At 37.2% G+C, this 17,946-nt stretch overlaps 2 protein-coding genes and 1 pseudogene across 4 annotated transcripts in view; 1 reads left to right on the forward strand and 2 right to left on the reverse strand.

Moving 5' to 3' along the window:
* Positions 1 to 2,930: 2,930 nt before the first annotated feature.
* Positions 2,931 to 7,385, reverse strand: Tmem60 (transmembrane protein 60). 2 transcript variants are annotated; one of them, XM_076862501.1, is made up of 3 exons: positions 7,096 to 7,385; positions 6,312 to 6,466; positions 2,931 to 3,624 (listed from the first exon to the last, which is right to left on the reverse strand). In XM_076862501.1, the coding sequence occupies exon 3, from the start codon at positions 3,572 to 3,574 to the stop codon at positions 3,173 to 3,175; it is 402 nt and encodes a 133-aa protein (XP_076718616.1). In that variant the 5' UTR covers positions 3,575 to 3,624; positions 6,312 to 6,466; positions 7,096 to 7,385; the 3' UTR covers positions 2,931 to 3,172. The 2 variants fall into 2 exon arrangements, with proteins under 2 accessions (XP_076718616.1, XP_076718613.1); XM_076862498.1 differs by lacking the exon at positions 6,312 to 6,466 and having other exon boundaries at positions 7,096 to 7,383.
* Positions 7,386 to 7,697: 312 nt separating this feature from the next.
* Positions 7,698 to 17,946, forward strand: part of Phtf2 (putative homeodomain transcription factor 2) — a 135,612-nt gene continuing 125,363 nt past the window's right edge. Inside the window, exon 1 of one of the 2 annotated variants that reach the window (XM_076835028.2) lies at positions 7,698 to 7,844. The gene's annotated coding sequence lies outside the window, so the exon portion shown is untranslated. The remainder of the gene's footprint in view (positions 7,845 to 17,946) is intronic. The other variant, XM_076835020.2, reaches the window with a different exon arrangement.
* On the reverse strand, positions 14,254 to 15,266 carry LOC143404268 (E3 ubiquitin-protein ligase RING2 pseudogene; annotated as a pseudogene).

Below are 17,946 nucleotides of genomic sequence, written 5' to 3' on the forward strand. Positions count from 1 at the left end.
AACAAGGTATGTTGGAGGCAGGTTGACATTAAAAAATAACTTACTGGTCACTATTTTGCTCAGGGTTGGCAATTCAAAATCATGTCATAGGGCTGGGGATATAGCTTAGTTGGTTGCTTGCCTCACATGTATAAGGCCCTGGGTTCAATCCCCAGCACCACAAAAACAAAACAAACCAAAATCATGTCATAGATTACCTATTCTGATAATAGGTGAAACACAAGTTTATGATTGTAGTATAGAGATGATAGTGGTAGTAAACTGCCTTATGGTATAGTATAGTATGATTGACTAAGTGAAATGAGTAAAACATTAAAACATGAGGAAGTTCCCTCATAAAACTCTAAACCCTGTGTTATCTTTACCTAGTATTTAATAATGAGCATCTTCTCATTTTCTTCCTTCAATAAAACACCTATTTGTAGAAACAGACTTGGAGTTAAAACTCTTTCCTGGGCTTTATGTCTACATTATTATAATGAGTAGGTGTTTCCCAACCAACCCCCTAGTTACAACACACTGTAACTTCTATGCATCTTAAATATTTAAGTCATGAAGTATAAGGACACCAATGATAATTCATGCTCAGGTGATATTTTCTCTGCAAACATGATCAGTCAACATTAAAAGAAATTGACATTTTTGACTTGCTTCTTAATAGATTGATAAAAAGTAATTTTTCTTTCAATAAAGAGAAACAGCTGCTTTTCTTGATGACTCAGGTACTTAGTGATATGCCTGCCTGCCCTAGTATGAAATGTAAGATTTCCTCTACTTTGACTATCACTTATGTTCGTTCATTAGTCAACATCAATCAGTTCCTTGTATTGCTGCACTGTGAAAAAGCAAAGTGGAAAACAGATCAAATTTGTAAGCTTAATAATTTTTGCTGAAGGGCTGGGGATGTGGCTCAAGCGGTAGCGCGCTCGCCTGGCATGCGTGCGGCCCGAGTTCGATCCTCAACATCACATACAAAACAAAGATGTTGTGTCCTCCGATAACTAAAAAATAAATATTAAAATTCTCTCTCTCTCCCTCTCTCTTTAAAATTTTTTTTTTTTTTTTTTTTTTTTGCTGTAACCCAAGGGTAGATCTCTACTTCTTAAGCTTTGTACAAGTGTGTTTCTTGATGCCTGAAAATTCTCCATTGATGGATTTCAGTTCATGTTTCATACAGCTGGCTGAGCCTGCCATATTGGGCCTTATGTTCATGAAATGTTACTGAATAAGTTGTGGATCCTTTGAACATCTCTTTTTTCATATTTTCAAGTCTTCTAAAAAGTTATTTTGTTCATAAGTTACTTTTACTCAGAAATTATAGCAAGTCTTTTGCCCAAACCAGAGAAGTTGTATGTCCACAAGTTACATATCCTTGCTAACCTGGAAAATAATAGCCTCAGTAAGAGCCTTTAAGTTCTTTCAAGCAGAATGTATTTATCTTAGAGATGCCATTAGCAAATAACTATCATAAAGGAAGTATCTTCTGGAAAAAACCTAAAAAGTCATTTTTCTCTGCAATGTTGTTTATTATCTCATTTGTCACCTGTATGCATGATTTCTGTCTTTAGTATCTTTCATTAATATTTAAATGTATTTTACTGAGGCACACACCAATGATAACTTATTGTGCTTCTTCAAGTCATTTAGTGTGGCAGTATACCAAATTAAATAAGAGAAGGGTTCTATTTTCGGGGAGCCCTTCAGATGCCATTAAAATTGATTGATCCTCATGTGTACACAGATTGGTTATTGTGTTGCCTTTTATATATAATCCCTACTAATGTCTTCCTTCCTTTTAGAATTGTTTGCAGGATGAAAAGACCTTTTCTACCTTTCATACAGAAGTTCTGCTTTTCTGTCTTAGCTTAGGGGTCAGCAAACTACAACCTACATGCCCAGTATGTTTTTATATGGCTTGTAGGGCAAGAATAGTTTTTCTAATTTTAAGTGATTGAAACAAAAATCAAAAGAATAGTATTTTGTGATATATGACAATTAAATGAAACTTAAATTTCATGTCCATGAACTTCTATTGAACACAGCCATGGCTGCTTTCTCTGCCACAAGGGCTGAGTTGGGTACTAACAAATTATATGGCCCTTTATAGAAAAATTTTGCTGATTCCTGTTCTGAGTTTAAGTGGTGCTGCCTCTTCTTTCCCCTGTGAGAGCTTATAATTAGATAATACTTACATGAATAGTTTTTTTTTTTTTTTAACTGGTTTCTTACAGCGATGAAAGCTTTATTTTTAATTTACTTAATTTGGATATCTCAACTGAAACAGTAATCCTGCTTTAGGGTTATGAGATGCTTCGGTGTCTTGGGAATTTATTTTAAAGTCCTGCCATCTCTGCTTTATTGGAATTGGTTAAGTATCCTGTGATCATATAATTTCTCAAACCAGGACACTTCTAGCAGTGAACAGGGCAGGAACTCCCTGGGACCCCAAGATGATAGGCATAAACTGGATCTGTCCTGACAGAACCAGGATGTAAGATCTCCCTAAATTTAGGAATACACAAACTTTTGTTCTAACATGCCATCTCTAGTTCATTTGTCTCAAACAGAAGGTATAGTTAACAATAAACTTAGCCTAGATAAAAATCTGTCAAACGCTCAAGATTCTTTTTGAATATAAACATGAAGTTTCACCCCTTTTCACTTTAGTAACTTTTTTCTTCCATAATTTAAAGGCATAAATACCATTTACTTTGGTCATATCAGAGCCATGACAAATTTCTATCCAAAGATAGATTAAAAGGTCTGTATTTACTTTTTTTTTTTTTAGTTGTAGATGGACACAATACCTTTATTTATTTTTATGTGGTGTTAAGGATTGAACCCAGTGCCTTACATGTGCTAGGCAAATGCTCTATCACTGAGCTATAACCCCAGCTCTGTATTTACAGTGTATTCAAGAGTCATTTGGAAAAATGAGGTCAAAAACAAACTTTATTTACATAGGGATAATAAGGATATCAACAACTCAAATATTGAATAATTCAGTTTTGGGTTAACTAGAAGTCCATGATTCATCAATCCTGTTTTATAGAAGCAGTACAAAATTACATTTGGTATTTTCCCTCAGTTCTCTGGTATTGAAGCTTGCAAAGATTCAGAACACTTTAAAGGTTGTTGAACAGCAATAGAAATGAGATGATGTACTTAGAAGTCAGTCTCTCACAAAAAAGACATTATATCCAAGTTCTGTTAAAGCCCCAGCCAGTAAGGCCCATAAGGGAATAAAGACATAAGACAGATTCATGGTAGTAAACTGTTCCAGTTTAGCACAGAGTGCCAGGCAGAAGGCTAATTTAAGTAACATTGCAATGAGGTACCAGGCTTTTTTTTTAATATTGTGTGATCCATGTCGAGGGTCAAAGCCAGACTTACAGCGCCCAGCCATTTTCACAATCAACATGACAAGGAGGATAGTGTCAAATATCCAGACAGGAATAAATATGAGGAACCAGTTCCAAGGTGCCTTCTCATCCAGTTTCAACACCAACATGATCAAGAAGAGTAAGGTGAAGAGCCAGGTAAGTAGTACTCTCTGAGCCAAGGACATTCTCATTTAAACAGTTTAAAGAGGCTGTTGCAGGGTTGAAAAAAGGAAAATATGCCCTAAGAGGAGAGGAGAAAAAAAAAAAAAAGTCAAGGTTTTGATGCCAGGAAAAAAAACCAACTACTTCCATTCTTTTTTTTTTTTATATATTTAAAAAAAAAATTTGTTTTTGTAGTTGTAGATGGACAGAATGTCTTTATTTGTTTATTTTTATGTGGTGCTGAGGATTGAACCTAGTGCCTCAGGCATGCTAGGTAAGCTCTCTGCCATTGAGATACAGCCTTAGGCTTACTTTCATTCTTAATAAACAAGGTTGACTTTTTGCTATTCAAAGACTTCCTAATTTTGAAAATGTTCTATTTTTCATTTCAAAACTTCTTGGAGTAATCATTGATACATCCATCATTTCTTATATCTCATTACTAAAATTTGAAAACCTACAGTTTTTCATTCAATTTCAAGGGGTACTAAGATAAAACATTTAAAACCAAAGTGGTGAAAAGGGAGGTAAGATTTTGTTTTGTTTTTTTTATGAGTACCAGGGACTGAATTCAGGGGACTTGACCACTGAGCCACATCCTCAGCCCTATTTTATATTTTATTTAGAGGGGGTCACACTGAGTTGCTTAGCACCTTGCCATTGCTGAGGCTGGCTTTGAACTCATGATCCTCCTGTCTCCGCCTCCCAAGCTCTTGGGATTACAGGCGTGCACCACCAACTGGCCAGCTGAGTTTATAAAAGACAAAATGGTTAGTAAGTATTTTAAGAACATCAAGTAGAATTAAGATTGTAAAGAGGTCACTAGATTAAACAATATGAAAGGTATATCATTGGATTTTTATGTAGTTTAATCTATGAATTTTATATTTTTAAACCCTTAGGTATTTTCTTATTAAAAGGGGTAACTTAAAAACTTTAGATGTTTTGTAATTACTTGACGGGGAATTTTAATTAGAGTTGCTGCTTGCATCTGATCCATTTTTTTAATTTTACACTAAAACTACATGACTTACTATTGCTCTGGGATATACTCCAGTACGTGGAAGACCCAGTACCTGTTTTTTTAATTTCTTTTTTTTTTAGCTGGGACTACATGTGTGTGCCACCATGCCCAGCTTCCAGAATATTTTCTATTTCCCTTTCATTTTTCAATGCTAAAATCACTAATGCTTAATAACCTGGAATTTTGATTGGGAATTCATTAACTTCCACCCTACATATAAACATTATATTTCATCTTCACATATAGGTTTAAAGTGTGATTCTGTATTTGTTCAAGTTTTTATATATCAATCTTGCAAATATTTGGACTAGGGGTAAGTAATGAATGAGAAATCAGAAGACAGACTGTATGCAGTTGGGTGAGGAGTTAACAGAAGATAAAGAAATGGCAACAGTTGAGAATATTTTATTCCCTTGAGCTATTTGGAAAAGAGAAAATGAAAAATAAGACAGACTGAGAAAGGGACAGGAAAAAGTTTTAGGAAAGGAGAATTCTAAGTATGACTAAACTGGGGGATATAAGCCACTGGGAAATGATAGCTTAAATATGAGAAGACCTGATGGAAACATCAGAAAGTATTAGGGAATGGAACAAAAGCATGGGTGATGGGAGTAGGAATAAAAGTGCAGGAAGAAACAAGTAAGAGGTAAAGAAATTGGCTAGATGGACCAAATAAATACCCTAGATTAGTGTGCTCAATTATATTTTAGGGCAAACTTTGATGTACTCTACAACATCTCTACTTTAAACAGAACTTTAAATAGGGTGGCAATAATGGAGCAAGAGAGAATACAACATTTTTTTTTTTTTTGGCACCAGGAATTGAACCCAAGGGTACTTAACCACTGAGCCACATCCCCAGCCTCTTTGTGAATTTTATTGGAGACAGGGTCTCCCAGAATTGCTTAGGGACTTGCTAAATTGCTGAAGCTGGCATTTGATGTTGCTGTCCTCCTGCTTCAGCCTCCCAAACTACTGGGATTACAAGTATGCGCTGTAGAGCCCAGCATCAACTCTTTTACTTCAATAGGTAGGAGTGTCCTAACTCACCTTTCCCCAGATATACTCATCTACTTGCACTTGTTTATTTAGTTTGCAAATGCTTCCTACTGCAGTGTGCTCGTTTCCAGGAAGGCATTTTCTATGCTGGTCTCCCTTCCCAGAAGCTGCCATATAATGGAAAGTGAGACTGAATTTGGAAGGTGGAAATCTGTAGACTGATTAATAACTATGGATAGATTTCATTCTGTAAACTGTTTGCTTAATCTTGATCTCCCATCTATCTGGCCATTTCTGTGAACCTAAGAATAGGTTTATGATAATATACTCGTTTAAATGTAACTTTCCCATTTGCCATAATGTCCCCCTCCCTCCCCATAAAGGACTGAGTAGCTACTGATCATTGGAAGAGCACTGTACTCACCCAATAAGAACTGGAAGTGAAAGGACATCAAGGGCAAAATCTTACTGTGGCTACAAAGCTTTATAATCTGAGATACAACAAAGTTCATATGCATTTTCAGTGAAATATGCTCAATAGGGGATGCATCCTATTGATAAATGATGCTTGAAATATTGTGTATGCTTGGGCTGGGGTTGTGGCTCAGGGGAGGAGTGCTTGCTAGCATGTATGAGGCACTGGGTTCAATCGTCAGCACCACATAAAAATAAATAAAGGTATTGTGTCCATCTGCAACTAAAAAAGAAATTGAAAAAAAAAAAAAAGGATTGTGTATGCTCACCTACATCAGTGACACAGGACCCCAGCTTGACATTTACATCTTCATTAATCTAATCAGCCATATTTGCTTCCTATTTTCCTTTCTTCTCAATGTTCAAGTGTGCACTCCAAAATTTGCTTACCATAGTTTCCACTTAATGTGGTTATTTCTAGTATCTGTAAGATAGTTAAATATTTCTCAAATGATTCCTTATCCACTGTTGAAACCTTCAGACTAGACCACATATGGTTAATCTAAAGGGCCACGACTACATTACCTGCATCTCTATCAGCTGTGAGCGGAATCTTCTACACCACGCTCATTTCCCTTCTTTTGCTACTCCTAATACTTTTTCAAATGAATCTGCCTCATCTCAAAGACAGTTTGGCTTAATGAACCCACAAGTTTCTATCATATTAAGTTGCTTTCCAAAGGCTCGTGTTGTAACATTCTTGGCCAACCTGGCCTTCTTTCAGAGGAACAGCATTCAGCTTACAACTTAGTTGATTTTCGGGTCCACTTCGCCCTTGAACTTCAGGAACTAAGCCCTCCTGGTCCTTCCTTCGTGGACACCGACCATAGGTTTGTGCAGCCGTATCTGAACTCCCCCATTCTAGGCTTTGGGCCCAGCACATTTTGAAATTTAACTTAGTTTTTGCATGATGCACTACAAAGCCCTGATGCCAAGCAGGTGTGTGAGCATTTGGGTCCGCGAGTGTGACGGGATGGAGGTGGCGGCGCAGCCCAGAACATTGGGCGTCCAGAACCGCAGCACGGTGGGGGCGGGGGCCATGCTCCGACTCACCTGGCAGCGCCGCTGGCCGGAGAGCGGAGAGGGCCGCGAAGATCAGTAAATTCGCCAGTTTGGATTCTTGTCCTTTTCCACACTTTCCCCCCCATTAAACTCAGAACCCGTCACATGATAATTCAGAAAGAGGTTCAGTTCCGCCTCTCTAAACCGCCGCGGTAGAGGTTTTCTCAGTTCTACCTCAGGCCGCGCCCACATCCGGAGCTGGTTCTCACCGCCCCTGGGCCTATCCTATAGGTAGAGGGGATGCCAATCTGATGCAGAGACCCGTTTCCCTGCGGTAATTGGACCATTTAGCCGTCAGTGTAAACCAACCGACCTTTCCTTACTTTCGAGTTCGACAAAGAGGCGGTAAGGAAAGAACCCACTGGGCCCGCCTCTTACTGCTACGGGTTGGGAGGAAAGTCAGTCTTAGCTCAGCCTGGAGTTTCTATCGTGGTCTCATTGGGCGCACACATGCCAATCAAGCCAGCAGCACTCGGCCCCGCCCCGGTTGGGGCCCCGCCTCCTAGGCCCTCCCAGTCTCGGCGCGGGGACACTGCAGGCTCCGGCGCAAAATCCTGCGGGAGAGGGGGTGGGGCGACGCTCTGGAGGCAGCGCGCCCGCCCGCAGCGTAGCTGTGGCTCCTCGGGCTCCGGCGGCGGCGGCGGCGGCGGCGGCGGCGGCGGCGGCAGCAGCAGCGCTCGCCTCGGTGTCTCCCCAGCGCACCCCAGCCGCCTCCTAGCGGCGCGACGCCCGCTCCTACGGTAAGAGCCGCACCACCTCCACGCTTGGGGGGGCCGTGTGGAGGTAGTCGGCTTCTGACAGAATCCCGAGGATGGATCTGGACGAGGGAGGAGAGCGGCCCGCGGGATGGATGTGGGGGCTCCGGGGTCAACGCATCGCCCTTCGCCGCCGGTGTCTTCCTCGGCAGTCTCCTGCACCTGCGGGCCCGGGTCAGCCGCGGCCCCCTCGCATCATTTGGCGAGTGGCAGAAGCTCAGGTTTCCTCTTCCCGAGCCCGTGCGGTTCTCAAGGCTTGAAGGTGTCGGGCCGAAGCTCAGCACCGCCTCCCGCCCCTCGCCTCCCTCCTCAGGATCCCCTCCTTCACTTCCTTCCTTTGAGGGGGTGGCGGGGTGTCGTCGTGTCCTAGGAGTGTGTGAAGGGGTTTCGGGCTGCCCAGACTGAGCGGGCTGGATAGGTCAGCTAGCGGCCGGGAATGGGGGGCGGGTTCGGGGGAGAGGGCGGCTCAGCGCGCTGATTGCTGGCGGAGAAGGAGGGTTGCTGCAGAGTACCAGCTGAGCAGGCGACAGTTAAGTTTTCTGATCCCAACATTGACTGAGGAGCGGGTACTGAAATCCTATGCAAAGACCTTGAGGGATATTTCCCTTCTGGAAACAATACCGTGGTCCATCAGCATGCTTCACCTTGTACTGTTTTTATTTGCCTAATGTTGACAGCTGGAGTTCTAGTATTGTTCTTGAGTCATGGCTTTCTAACTCAGCACATCTTGTAGAACTTCAGGGATCATTCTGTTACCCATTTTATTTTTAGCCTGGCAAAACCAAGGAGCTGCTTTATATGAGCATACACTAACCCAGGAAGAAGAGTGTGGAACAGTTTAGTAATCTCAATATGTAATTAATATGCCAAGTAATCTTAAAATTCATGGTAAATGTATTAGAGATATTACATTTGCTTTCCTTGTTAATGGTATATTCTGCTTACCTTGAGATTAGGTGAGATACTTTTATTGTTTTTGATTTGCTTTACCAAACATTTTTAAATGCCCCCCCCCCCCGCCCCCGCTTTAGCAATATTCTTAGTACTTGATCTTAGACATTTTTGTAAAATTAGTTTTTTTCCAAAACCGGACTTTTTCCACAACGTTTTTTTAATGTTGGAAGAGAAATTCTGAGAATTTGAAGACTATGGACTTTTAGCCTAAAGAGCCATAAAACAACAGTTTGAAATCCTTACTTGGATTTTACTACTAATTTTAAGAGAAGGAAATTGGTATGACTTGTCGATAGTGGCTCAGCCTGCCGATTCCAGAGGAAAGCAATCTAGAGGTCTGGGAGTAGAAACAAGGTGGTTCCTGGAAAATGTTTTGCTCTGGAAAAGCCTACCTCCTACGCAGGGAAGTTGTTTTTATGCTTCAGATAGTATTAATTTAGATGTTAGGAGTGTTTTTGTCTTCTGATTTTTACCCCTTTCTGGCAGAGCTTGAAAATGTGGTAAGCAAAGCAAATATAGTGTACAATGGGGGCACTCTTGAATACTTAGGCCTCAGGAGTCAGTCCCAAATTGGCACTGGATGGTTGGCTCTAAAAATAAAAAAGGTATCCTGACTAAGTTTTAAACCACAAACCTTTTTGGTTAGTCCATTAAATGCATAATTGCAAGGAACTTGGGCTGGAGATGTGATTTGGCATGTGGTCCTGATTTGATACCCCAGCACCCCACCCAGCCTTCCCCCAACAAAAAAGCAAAGAATTTGTAATGACAAAAGTGTGGTTAGACTGAGCCAAAGAGAATTTATGGTGGCATGTTGAAAAAATGAGGATCAGAAAATAGTTGGGACTATCTAATTATTATCTCATTTAATCCCTATCCTATGAGATAGGTACCATGATTACCATGATTTCCTTTCTGTTTTTAAATTAGTTAGCCAAGATTTAGGTTAACTCATTTTTTTTTTTTTTTTAAGATTTTGGTGCCAATTGGTCAGTGGATTCACGTCGAACCAATCTGATTCCAAGCAGTTATGCTTTACCAGCACAGTACAGTGGCTTCTTAGAGACCTGTTAGAAGGAGACTAATCAGTGGAAAACCATGCTGCAAAACCATGAACTGAACCCAGTATTGGACCAATTTTATAACACTTTGAAATCATTTTATAATAGGCACTGTTGAGTGTTGCTTAAGATAACAGGATCTAGTCACCTTCCCTGTCTTTGAGGAGCATCATTTATTGGGAAGATAGATATTTAAACAAATAATCACCACACAGTACAATATATACTATAAGAGAGTAATTCAGAATTGGTGGTTTTATGGAAAGAGAATATAGTTAAAGTATAAACTAGAGTTTGAATACCTGTTGGGCTTTGTAGTTTTGAACATTATACCAAATATCTTTCAGCATCATTCTCCTTATCTGTTTAGTGGAGAAGATGATACTTCAAAGGGGATATTAAGCATTACATAAAATTAAAATACACATAATAAACACTGAATAAAGAAAAAATATAATTTTAAGAAAGATTGGGTTGGGAGGTTCAGGGAGGAGCTACCATTGGAGCTTGGTTTAAAGGTTGTTTTCATAAATGGGGAAAGAAATTGTTCAATACAGATAAAACAAGAGGAGGTAGAGTCTCAGAATAGGGATATAGATTATTGAAGGAATGGTAAGTAATTGTGGCTTCATATAAAAAAGTTGAGAAGACCAATTTTAAATAGTAATTATATGTAAATGTGACTGGGCAAAGTTAATATTACCCAATTTTGGTAGTTGCAAATTGCATATTTAAATACTAAAACTATAGAAAGGTTTTCTACATTTTTGTTTACTGTCTTTCAATGCTCATTTTCCAAAGCCAATTAAATCTCTTATTTCCAAACATGTCCAGCAGAGCAATTGTTTTATTATTCATTGAGATATTCTATTCGCTCTGTAAAAGACGACTAACAAAACACTACCATAGACTCCCTTCTCCCCCAGGACTAAGGAATGAACCCAAGAGCCTTCTCTGAGCTACGTGCCTAGCCTTTTTTATTTATTTTTTTAATTTTGAAAAAGGTCTAAGTTACCCAGGCTGGCCTCAGATTTATAATCCTTCTGCCTCAGTCTTCTGAGTAGTTGGGATTACAGATGTGCACCACAATGCCTGGCTACTAGAGGCATTTGCACTTAATTTGTGAGACATATTTTGTGATGGTTGATATAAGAGGAATCTCAAAGTGACTGTTGTCATCACTTCACCTCTTTACCTATTTTGTAGCCAAATAGAGTTGATATTGCAAACTCTCTTTTGCATATATGTTGACTTATCTTCTTAAGCCTAGTTTGAGACCTGCTTGTGGGATAGAATGTTTTCAGTTGGGCCTGCTCTTGAAAATTTGAGAAAAGCTGGGCACTGTGGCACATACTTGTAATCCCAGTAACTCAGGAGGTTGAGACAGGAGGATTACAAGTTTGAGGCCGGCCTCAGCACTTTAGTGAGGCCCTAGGCAACTTAGCAAGACCCTGTCTCTAAAAATAAAAAGGGCTGAGGGTATAGCTGACTGTTAAAGTGCTCCTGGGTTCCATACCTAGTACCAAAAGGAAAAAGAAGAAGAAGAAAATTTGAGGGAAAAACAAACAAACTCACTCATGCCTATATTGTCCTATATTAGGTTAGCACAAAACTGTACATACTTGCATTGAATTTGTAAATGTGAAACATCACTTGATGTCAGGAATCATATGACTAAATTCGAAACTATTAAATGACATTTAGACTTCTGCATTTTTTGTCCGGCTTGTTAAAATCTTATATAAATAGTGAAAATGACACAATAGAAGTGAGTTTTTTCAGTTGAGAATAACTCACTATATCCTAAAACAGGTAGCTTTAAAGCAATAAGAAAAAAAAAATTATTGGACTTCATTCTGAACAGGAACTGAGGCAGGAAATGGCTGTGGCTGAAGAACTACCTGATAATAATCGTAATGTAATTAAATTTGACATTTAATGAGAGGAAGTAAAGAAAAAATGCATACTATGCAGCTTTCCAGTTGTAGAAATAATAGAGGAAGTGACTGTTATCTAGCCGGGTGTGATGGCACAAGCCTATAATCCTAGGGCTCTGAAGACTGAGGCAGGAGGATTGATTGAAAGTTCAAAAAGTTCAAAGCCAGCTTCAGCAATTTAGTGAGGCCCTAAGACACTTAGTGAGACCCTGTCTCAAAATAAAAAATACGAAGGGCTGGGGATGTGGCTCAGTGTTTAAGTGCCCCTGGGTTCAATCCCTGATACCAAAAGAAAGAAAGAAAGAGAGAGAGAGAGAGAGAGAGAGAGAGAGAGAGAGAGAGAGAAAGAAAACGAACACAAACAAATAAGCCCTCAAACAAACAGCTATCAGCTATGTCAAAGACATGTAGTAAGCACTCAGGTTTGTTGTGTGAATGATACTACTTTAATAATATATTCAGTATTAGAAGTTACAGGTAGCAAAAAATATATGAAAAGTATATGGCACAAGTTTTAGTTCTTTATAGTCCTGGGTTCTAGTCTCAATTTTAACATCCACCAGTTCTCTGACTTTGGGCTCATTATGTAATCTTTCTGAGGTTCAGTTTTTTTTTTTTTTAAAATGATGCAAACAGTTTATGTCCTCCCATACTGACAGATAAAAACACATACATTCTCTAAGCACAATGCTTATAGTCACAAATAACTTTCTGCTTAAAGACAATTTCAATTAATAACCACAATAGGAATTTAGGTATTTAATGCAACCACTAATCTAACATGTTACCAATAAAATCTAAGCAGATTTATCTCAAAACCAGGGTAATATTCACTGGACATGCGTTAATAATCTATACAACTTAACATTACACTAGAAAAGGAATTTATAATTTTTGGTGGTTTTCAAATTTCATGGCACAATTTACCAAAATAAACTGTAAAAATAGATTTCAAATATATTCACTAAAATGGTAAAAAATTGAATAAGCCTTTAAATTTTTATGCTCAAGATTTAAAACATCAAGCTGGCCCCAATCTGTCAAAATTGACAGATAAATATTTACAACGACTAGACAGACTTTAGTTACAGCAGTATTGGAGGTCTACTCCCTCCCTTCAAAACCCTTTGAGGTTAATTTCTCAATGCAAACATGTCTTTGTAAATACTGTGGATAGTATAAAATTTAAAACATACCTACAATCAGGACAAGGATGAAAAATAACATGTAAGTCAGTCTTTTTTCTGACCTGTTAACATAAAGCTTTCTGGCTCCCAGTCAACACTGTCCCTTAATATAAAACTAGTAAGAGTAGAATGACTTCATCCTGTAGTGGCTGACATTCTTCTACAGAATTACATTTCACTATTTATTAAAGCAGGACTTGAGCTCCATTAATCTGCTTCTACAGAGTATAATTAGCAGAGTACCAATTTTATACACTGGTATAGCAACTCAAAATGCTAAGCACACTTTTCAAACAGAAGCAAACCTATTTTTTTTTTCCATGTAACACATTGTTCTCAAAACTTAATGGCTACCAATAAGAAAAGAATTAGGGAAGCTTTGAAAATATCTTGTACTTTTCATCAAGGCTAAAGTACAAAATCTCTCCACATTTTTGATATTTTAATAGGGAAAAACCATAAAACATACAAGAAGGAACTAAAGTGTTAGTAGAAACTATACAAAAAGCTTAAGTTGAGGACTACGAATTACTATCAATTTAATTTTTCTTTCTTCGGTGAAATATGTCAATGCCCCGTGTGCTCATAGAACTTAAGATTTTGATTCTCTTCCACATGACCAGAATATCTGAACTTACAGGAAGTAACAAAAAAAAAAAAAGGCAAAAAAATAACACTGCATGACAATAGAAATCAAGTTCATAAAGAACCTCTTTTAAAAATGAAATGTTATGGAAGAAAATACCATGAAAATAATAATCCTATGAGAATTGTTTTTAAGCACAGTAAGTTTGAGCCTCAGTCTTCATGAAGATACTGCAGTTTATATAGAAAACTATAAATATACAAGACTCTAAGGGAAAAAAGTCAGAATACAAATTAACAATCTATAGGCCTAAAAAACTTTGAGGGGAGAGGGGAAAAGAATGGCCAACTGAATCTTCACTTAAGAATACAGAACTATGATAAATACCTAGGTCAAAGATGCTCCCAATGGAACTACTCTGTGAAAGCACACAACTTAGATAAATTCCTCAAAGGAAAGCAAAAGTAATGAATAACTATAATCCCTTCCAAAAAGTAAATCTTATATCATGGGGAAATGATTCTAAAAGTGTAAACAAGTCTGGCTCAGAAAGAAAAATTGAACAGCATATCCAAGATCTGTTCATAAAAGTAATGATGGTACATCTTTAATGTTAAAGAAACAGGCTATAAAAAATTGGTTTGGTTTTTAAAATTGGTTTTTAAAAGCTCATTTGTGCTCCTTGGTGGATGCGTAATAAAGTTCCCTGGGTTTATTCACTTTCCAGTACTTCTCACTGAGCAATTCCAAAGAAAAAGCCATTTAATGTAGTGAACTGGCCACTTGCTGTTGCTATATAAATGGTATACTGCTTCTCACTGGCTGTATCAAGGTTCATCTGGTTTGATTCTCCCTTGCTTCAAAGTTCTTATAAAGCTAATCTCACAGCCAGATACTTGGATAAGTGATCAACAGTAGCATTACCTGAAATCTTTATATATCTTGTCTGTGCACTGTCATCTTTTTCCATAAGTGTGGGATGAGGCCTGAATACTAATTCAGTTTCACTAGCACCATCCATTACTGGATCAGTTGCCTCTGTTGCATTGTTATTATCAAGTTCAAGCCCAGAATCATCATATGTTTTGGTCCATTTGTTACTAGGGCCTGCTTCCTAATTGCTATGTGTAAATGCATTACTACAATGTGAACTGTCACTGTCACCATTATCTTCTGCTCCATTGCCATTTTCAATCTGTTGTTTCTTGCCTCACTGTAATCTGTTCATGGCCGGTATCTTTAGTCCTTCCTCAATGCTGTGACTGAGTACCTGTTGATTATTGTGCTTGTTGATTCTGGCTAATACTCTCTCTTGATGAGCTCCATACTTATCACGACTTGGATAAATTTTGCTGATGAGTGCATCAAAGTTTGGTCTGGACTTAGTGATCTTTTGGAAACTAGTTTTTTCCAACAAGTAGGAGATTATTTTTTGCCACTTCTAAGGGCAGTGATAATACAATCTGTACAAAAACGATGCAAACACTCCTTTGTAGTCATGGCATTCTTCAACATATCCAAACAAATTGGGCACATAATTCACTGTGCAGACTACTAGGTGAAACCACAATTTTCAAGCCATCTGTTATTGCCTCCTGAGGTGTTTGTTGTAATTCATATAAACTGAGTTCCCTTGTTTTGTTTAATGGTTGAGTTCCATTTGTGTGCACAGCCTGAGACATTGCTTTGCAGGAGAGTCCATGTTTTTCACTTGGCAGTTAAAATTTCATGGCTCCTACCCCAGCTGGGGCTCCACTGGTCGGGGCCAGAGCGAGACTCAGGTATTAGCTGCTGTGCACAATATTGAAGTTCAGTCTTATTTATTTATAAAATACTGCTTTGGCAGATTTTAAGAATTAAATGAGATACTGTATTTAAAGCTCTTGAAACAGTATCTAGTTTATAAGACTTGCTAAAAAAAAAAAAAAAAAAAAAAAAAAGCCCTTGTAATTATTTGGTACTGTCAAACAGTTTTTTATTTTTATTTTTTTTAAGACAGTTTCCAAATAGAGGTAAGGAAAACCAGAAAATGGCAAACAATGAAACCTAACCTTGAAACAATAGGATGTTAAGTAGTTATCAGGTAGAGTTGAATAAAGAATCATTGCAACTCCATACAAAAGAAGGGAAAATAGGGGCTGGTGTTGTAGCTCAATGGTAGAGCGCTTGCCTCGCATGCATGAGGTCCTGGGTTTGATCCTCAGCACTGCATAAAAATAAATAAATAAATAAATAAATAAAAATAAAGATATTGTGTCCATCTACAACTAAAATATATATAAATGTATATACATATAATATATATCAACAAATTCATATTATATATTAAATATATTATAGAATATATGAATTATATATAATATTATATTTTAACTACAAATTCATATAATATATATTTTATATATAATACTATATATCTTTCTATATTATATATGATACCTATATAATATATAAAATATAAATACATAATATATATAAATGTGTGTATATATATACACATATATATATGGAAAATAGTTTTACTGTCTCATACTTTTTTTGAAGAAATTATGTGAAACTTATTAAACTGGTAGAGTAAATAGAATTTGTTATTCTAAATGACAATTAAAATCATTAAAATTTGGTCTTAGTGCTATGAATTAAAGTATATAGGGAAAAAGGACTTGTTTTCTCAAACCTCTTAATCAACTTCTTATGTAGTCCTAAAATTCTTTACAAGAGGCAAGACATTAATTTTATAAAACTTGCAAGAAATCCTTGAAAGATAGAGCAAGCTGATATAACTGCACACAGTTTCTAAGTGTTCATTCTATGTCTCCTGTTGCCATCTCTATTTTTTGGATGCTGAATCTATGAATGTATCATTTATTGAAAAACATACATCTTTTTTTTTTCCTTTTCTATTCCCTGTCCTGCTGAGTGATTCTTACAGTGTCCAAACCAAGAATCATGGATGTCCGATTTTCTCCTCATGACTAATTAATCATTGTATTTGATCATTTTTCTAATTATCTTTCAATCATGCTCTATCCCAATACCCACAATTAAACCAAAGCAACACCCCTTTACTTAGTTTAGGTCCTCATCATTCTCCCCAAATTACTCTTAGTTTCCTTTGAATTTGCCTCATATTATTTAATTCTTCACATAGCTTCCTTTCAGAATGATGTTGCTGAAATACCAACATAATCATATAAAAATTATATCCATAGTGCTTTCGCATGACAGGTAAGTATTCTTTCCTCTGTGTATTTTAGGCTTTGGACAATGCTAAGTGATTTACATATTTAGGCGTGGAATTTTCTTTGTAGCAAGGATATTAACTACAAATTCATTTTTTTTTAACTACACAAAGCACTATTCAATTTATTTGTTCTTGAGTAGCCATAGATTTTTATCTTTGATGACATTTGTTCATTTAAAGTAAATTGTTAGGTTTATTGACATAAAATTGTTCATAATATTCTCTTACTATCTTTTTTTTTTTTAAGAATTTTTTTAATATTTATTTTTCAGTTTTCGGTGGACACAACATCTTTGTTTGTATGTGGTGCTGAGGATCGAACCCGGGCAGCACGCATGCCAGGCGAGCGCGCTACCACTTGAGCCACATCCATGGCCCCTCTTCCTATCTTTTTAGTGTCTAAAATCTGTAGTGATATCCCTACTCTCATGTCTGACTTTAATTTGTGACTTTTCTATTTCTCTCTCTCCCTTGCTCTTTTTTTTTTTTTTTTTTTTTTTTAACCTGTTTGGTCTGGCTGGAGGTTTATCTGTTTTATTGTTCTTCTCAAAAACCAGGTTTTAGTCTTCTCTTAATTTTTCAGTTCTTAATTTCTCTGGTTTCTTATTTCCCTCCTGCTGTTTACTTTGCATTTTATTTGCCCTTGATTTACTAGTATCTTAAAGTGGAAATTTAGCTAATTAGTTTGGAAGATTCATTATCCTCTAAAATAGGTATTCAATGCTATAAAATTTCCTCTAAATAGTGTTTTCACTGCATCCCACAAATTTGATTATATTTTCATTTTTATTGAAGTTTAAAGTCTTCACTGATTTCCTTGACCCCTTCAGTTATTTAAATTATGTATATGAGTTTTGAAATATTTGGGGATTTTTTTCAGTTATCAATTTCTAATGGATTTCATTGTGGCCAAAAATATACATTGTATAACTTGAATCCTTTTTAATTTATTGAGTATTGTTTTATTACCCAGAATATGATCTGTTGTTTTTAATGTTACATGTGCACTTGAAAAGAATGTTTGATGGGTGTTCTATAAATATCAGTGAAGTCAGATTGGTTAATAACATTGTGCAAGTCTTTTATGTCCTTGCTGATTTTCTGTCTACTTGTTCTGT

This window comes from Callospermophilus lateralis, chromosome 1 (genome assembly GCF_048772815.1).
Source record: "Callospermophilus lateralis isolate mCalLat2 chromosome 1, mCalLat2.hap1, whole genome shotgun sequence".
Classification (NCBI taxonomy): domain Eukaryota; kingdom Metazoa; phylum Chordata; class Mammalia; order Rodentia; family Sciuridae; genus Callospermophilus; species Callospermophilus lateralis.